The following is a 6,000-nucleotide window of genomic DNA, read 5'->3' as shown; positions in this document are numbered from 1 at the left end:
CAGGCAGCCCAAGTCCTCCAAGAGCAGGACTTGGCTTAAAAAAGCCAATTTTTTCCCCAGCCATCCAGCTGCAGATAAAGGATCCCTTTTCCCTCTCCTGTTTCTGTCTGGTTTATTGGTAAAAGTCAGCAGAGGTACTGTGGGGAGCAGATCCAGGGCCACAGTCCTGTGAACTTGGCTGTGTGCTGGGGGTGTGGGAAGCAAACTTGATGTGGTACAATAACTTACTACTCCCCTCCCTTGCTGCTGTTTGTTAGCAATGACTCTGAATAAGCACAGGCTTCAGCTTTCTCACTGAGCACATTTTTTGGCCTTTGAGTGGCATGAGATATAAGTATTTAATGTTACCAACAGAAGCCAGAAGTCTCCAGCCTCCTCTCTGCCAAATGAGGTCAGTGTTCTGCACTGGAGGTCTGAAACCACTGTCTGATGACGCTGTTTTCTTTGATGTGTCCATCCTAAAGTCTGTTTTCTCTTTGTCTCATCTCTGTCTTGGGGTTTTTAAGCATCTCTCATGTGAATGTACCGTATCTTGAGCTAGTTAGAACTTAGTTTACACCATTTTTTTCACAGTCTTGTGGGCAAAGTGGCTTTTTAATAGGCTCATATCTGCACACCACAGAGTTCGTGCCCCGTTGGTGACCCAGGGAGCAGGCAGCACCTAGCCCATGTAGGCAGGCTCCCATGGGATTGTCTGCAGGCACAACTGATTCTTTATGTTGGTTGGAGTAACTAGCAGAGATCCCCTTCTCCCACTTGTGTGGCTAGGTTTGGCCTGTCCCTGCCTGGTCTCGGTGCAGCTGGGTATCCTGGTCTATGGTGCCATGGTTCAGTCTGGTGAGTTAGGCCTGCAGCTCCTAACAAGGCACTGCGAAGTCAATACCCAGATTTTCCATCAGCACATTCCCACAGGCACCCTGGAAGGAGGAGTTGCATTGTCTTTATTGATGTGTGTGTGTGTTTTTAAAAAGCTATTGCGTAGGCACAGCTGTGGCTGGGACTGGTGAGTTCATGGAGCCCACTGAAACCTCAGTGACACAGACAGGACCTGTGCACCCTGGCAGATTGGGGAGGGCGCTGCCCGGAGCTTTCCTCTTCAGTGCGCTTTGCTTGTATTCACTGCAGGTAAAGGTGAGCATTGCTTCTCCTCTCCAGAAGCTTCCCTCTGCTCTAACCATGGAATTGTCAGCATCTTCTCTTGTGTTTTCTGGCTTCTAGGATCTGCCAGATCCAACCAGGAGCTGCCCTGCTGTAATCAGCATCCCTCCCGGACGCACTCCTCCCTGGCTGACTCAGTCGGCCCTGGCGCTTCGGCACAGCCCTTCTGAGCAGAGAAGACATTGCTCTTTCTGCCCTGTCTGTCTAAAGCTTTCCCTCCCAGCCCTCCTGGCAGCTGAGTCACTTCCTTCTTTAAATCTGGCCTTAAATCTTCCTTTTCTCTTTAGCCTGTGATTCACTCCCTTTGTGAGGGCTTTGCAGAGCTCCAGTGGGAGGATGCTGAAGAGTGAGATGCTCCTGGGATGAGACACCCTCCTTGTATCAGAGCCACAGTGGTGAGCCCCCCTCTGAGGGCTGGGCCCGTGCCTGTTAAATGGTGTCTCTCAGTATGAATATTTCTCTTAGCATTTCTTTCAGTGCTACATCTGACATAGTAATAGGAGCCAACTCGTGCCTGTGGGCAAGTGCGTGTAATTTCCTTTGACATCAGCATGTGCCTGTGAGGGAACAGCTCTACCCCTTCCCACCCTGTTTGATTAGATTCAGTAAGGGAGTCATTACAGCATCTCTGCCACTCCTCCTTCTCACTCCTGGGATTTAAGGAGCACTTCTGAAATATGCTCAGAGCAAGGAAAGCTTCAATTTCTGCTTCTAAAGCCTGGAGATATTTTTAGTATGATATCTACACTCCTCAAATTTTTGTACTACGATTTTTTTTGTCCCTCACCTGCTTATTTCCTGGCCTTTGACCCTCTTACGTCTAAGTGTCTTGCCATTTCACAAGTTTCCTGGTGTGGAGAGAATCACCAGCCAACGGGGTAGTTTAAAGATGTCACCAGGAATTAACAGTGTGGCACTGCTGAACTTGTCTAGACTTGCTTCGGTTATCAGCAAAGTGTGGGATAAAATTTGCCATAGCTTTTAAATCCTGTTTTCATCTGGGACTTAGGTAGTTAAGTGTTAAATCCATTTCACTGCCCTTACAGCTTAGGCATACAAATTCTCAAGGTGCTTAGGAAAGCATCCTGTGGGTGCCTTGCCCCCAGAGTTGGCGCAGAAAGGGGTAAGGCCAGGGACCAGACCTGGTTTTGTGAGGGTCTGGTGGCTTCCACAGCACAGTAGTACCCACGCTGGTGCCAGAGGCATATTTGGGATTAAATTAGTGGCTGGGTCAGATGCCTCAGTCACTCTGTAAGGGAAGGGTCTGTTTGTGAGACTGCTGCACTTGAAAATGCATGCAGGCTGTGCACCTGTATCTGTCTGTAGCTCAGGTTTTCCAAGACGTGACCAGTGACCATTGTCTAAAGAGAAAAAAATAAAAAGTCATTTCCCAGTACAGTAAGTCTGCAAATAAAATGAAATCACTGTTGTAAAGGAACTTTGTTTTTGCAGAGGGGACAGGGCTGTGGAATTTGTTAGGCAAAGAAGACTTGTCATCCAAAGAGAAGACTTTTTCATTTAAAGTGATTTGTACAGGAGACGTAGCAATCAAGTAAATGAGAGCTGCAGTTTCTGACAAATGCTAATAATCGTAAGCTCTGATTTTTAATAAAGCTTCAGCAATCACAGTTTTCACCTTCAAAACAGGCAGCTGGTTGAGAACAACGTAACATGTCCTTTGCATACTGATTTTATGTTGCATATATTTGTTTTCTTTTGCTTAGAATGAGGTGATCAGCCAGCAGCTCTCTGTCATTTTCACTCATTGCTATGGACCCTACCCCATCCCAAAGCTTGTGGAAATTAAGCGCAAGCAGACCTCCCGCCTGGGTAAGTGGGACTGGAAGATCCTCGTCAGCTCTCCAGGGAGAGCTGTGGGAAGGCTGTTGCTGGGCAGGTGCTTGAGGGGGCCACAAGTCAGAAAAACCTGAATTTAAAAGACAGAATTAGAAAAGGAAGGGCCCCAACTTAGTCTGACCTAAAACTCCCACTGAAATCAGGAGGGTCATCAGGTGCACTCGAGTGGGGCTGTAAATCTGCAAAGATTTGTCTGTGTTGCTCATTAGGCTGGGATCCAAGCCTTGGGCCTGGAGCCAGGTGTGTGTCTGTATCTCACAGCACCCTGGCTGCTGCCTGCAGGTGATGCTGCACTGGCACAGCCTTCCCAGCTTGGTCAGCAGAGCCCAGGGTGTTTTCAGAGGACTGAGAGAAGACCCAAGCAATTTTCCAGGACCCTCTTCCCCTTGACACAGACTTCCTTACACAGGGAGAGTGGCTTAATAGGGTATAAATGAGTGTAGGCCCTTCCAGCATCTGCCGAGCTGCAGTTTGCTCTGGGCAGCAGAGCTGGGAGGCTGTGCCAGCGTCACACGGAGGGGACGGCTCGCTGTCATTGCAGCAAGATCATCATGGACTTCAGAGCTTTGAATTCCCTCTGTCTGAACTCCATGTGGTTGTCTGAGGGGCTCCTGTCTCAGGCTGCCCAAAATAGCTTTTTGGGCTTTACTCATTAAAAACAATATCCTTCTATTCTGTAGCTTTCTTTTGTCACAACAGGAAAACACTCAGTGTGTTCATGACCTCTTCCAAATTAAAGTTACTGTCTTTTTTGTTTCCTTCTTTTTGTGATTCTAGATCCCCATTTTCTTAATAATAAAGAGATGTCAGATGTCACATTTCTGGTGGAAGGAAGACCATTTTATGCACATCGAGTGTTGCTATTTACTGCATCACCAAGGTAAAATAGAGACACATTTCTGGTTTTTAACAAAAATAGAATTTGATTTTGTGGGTTTGTGGGGTTTTTTTTGTTTTGTTTTAGTGTTCGCAGTTCTTCAAGGGCTAGTGGCCCAATCTTCGAGTTTTTCTTGATCAGAACATCCCCACAGCTTGTTTCTGGTTGATCTGACAGACATTTAACAAGTGCTCCTGTCACTAGATTCTCATCCATGCTTCCAGCCATGCATCTGACTTCATTCCACTGAGACACATTGGCATGGTGCTCGTTGCTGCACCCAGTTCTTGACCATACAGGAGTCTTGATATTCTGATTCTTAATAATTTATCTTGTGAATGGCTAAATCCTACCATGCATCAGTTCAGGCAGTCTCCAGGAAAAACAAGCTACCATCACACAATTCATTGACAGCATTTGACAGCTTTTAAATAAAATTAAATAGCTGTGAAACATGTACTGTATCCAAAGGCAATACTTATTGTCTGTTTACTGTGCACAGAATTCTGAATGTGGGTTACCCAGCTCAACCCAACCTAAAAGTTGCTCACAACCGTTGTTTGTATGCAGCTGTATAATTCAAGGTGTGCTTTTAAACAAATCTAAGTGGCCCTCCATAGCAACTTAGTTCAAGATGTGGCAAGGACAAAGCACTGAGTTTTGACAATTTAAGCAATATGGGAATTGGTGCTAGTTGTGCTGCCAACCCACAGTACAGAGTAAAGAGATCTGCGTAAAGTAACTGCAGTATCTGACCCTGCCTTCAATTAAGAAATGGATATTTGGGTTTAGAGCTTCTTGGTAGATGTACAAATATGTTTCAAAGTCCAGCTTTAAGCTTACTAATTGTGTTCATAATAAAGTTTGGCACTAGTAAAAGCAAATAAATTGTTATCTGTATTTTAATTAACAAGATGCAATCATGATATGGAAAAGGTTACCATCCAGCACATGCTGGTCTTGATAGATAAGCCAAGCTTTGAACTACTGCTGGAAGGTCAGATGAATTATCAAAGAGAGGGAGTACAAGGGCAGGTGTGTCTGGCAGGATATTTCTCATTTTCACCTTCTGATCAATGGGAATACCTGGTTTTGAGAAGTAGATTGTTATGTATGTATATATCTCACGTAAGTCCTGCAGTTATTAACTAAAATTATGTGGGTTTTTTGTCCTGAAACTTGTGTCTGATTTTTGGGTTTTGATAATCAGAGAACAGCAACCTATCCCATTTTCTCTTCTGCCTCTTCTTACACAATTGTACTAAGCCTTCATAGGAGCATTAAAAATCTGTTGTTGCTTAAATATTTTGTTCCAAAACATTTTTTAAAGCAGCATAGTGGGCATAAGCCAAAATTTATCACATTCGAGAAAGGAAAATGTTCAGGTTTTAAATGCTGCAAATGGTCATAAAAGATCATGTTGCCTTCAAGAAAAAAATTTTGGTTTTGTAATATGCATCATTACAGAATCTGAATTTCTGATGTACATTTTATTCTACTGTTATATTAGATGTATTTCTCAAAAATTTCAAATTGAGATCTCCTAGAGAGAGGCTTCTTCCTTTTGGTTTGAACTTCATGTTAGTGTCTAAATCTTGATGCTTTTTGGTGACAAATCCATTCATTCCAGTATACTGTTTTTGCAAGAGTTGATGCTGTCATTCCACTGCACTTCTGTGTTGGTTTTGCTGTACTTTTTCGCAGAGATAATTGGGCTGGTATTTCAATTTTGCTCCTTTTTCTTCAGGTTTAAAGCATTGCTATCTAGCAAGCCCGCATCTGATAGTACTTGTATTGAGATCAACTATGTGAAGTACCCCATCTTTCAGGTACAGTCCTCACACTGAATTTGAATGGAACTTGTGAGAGAGCACCATGCGTGCCCTGATCAAAGTAGCACGTATGTACTTGATAAAGCAGAGCAGTGGTTTCACGAGCACAGGCTTCATCTCTGTCCATGCACTGCAGAGTGCTATTGATTGCAAATGTGCCCCAGCAGACCCAGCAACGTGCATTTCACTGGCATGGGCTGTGCACACGAAGCACTGCCTGCCACCAGAAAGCACTTCTTTCTGTAGTTGGCTCTTTCTGTATTTAATGGACAGGTT

General features: G+C 44.5%; 1 protein-coding gene across 2 annotated transcripts in view; it reads left to right on the top strand.

The window, feature by feature from the left end:
• Positions 1 to 6,000, top strand: part of ABTB3 (ankyrin repeat and BTB domain containing 3) — a 165,327-nt gene that overhangs the window by 151,582 nt on the left and 7,745 nt on the right. For both annotated transcript variants that reach the window (XM_069002937.1, XM_069002935.1), the window contains 3 exons: positions 2,883 to 2,988; positions 3,793 to 3,895; positions 5,640 to 5,721. In XM_069002937.1, coding sequence (XP_068859038.1) covers positions 2,883 to 2,988; positions 3,793 to 3,895; positions 5,640 to 5,721 — 291 coding nt within the window. The remainder of the gene's footprint in view (positions 1 to 2,882; positions 2,989 to 3,792; positions 3,896 to 5,639; positions 5,722 to 6,000) is intronic.

Source organism: Aphelocoma coerulescens, chromosome 1A (assembly GCF_041296385.1).
Source record: "Aphelocoma coerulescens isolate FSJ_1873_10779 chromosome 1A, UR_Acoe_1.0, whole genome shotgun sequence".
NCBI classification, from domain to species: Eukaryota; Metazoa; Chordata; class Aves; order Passeriformes; family Corvidae; genus Aphelocoma; species Aphelocoma coerulescens.
Note: the sequence above shows the minus strand (reverse complement) of the source record. Positions and strands in the feature narration are given on the sequence as shown.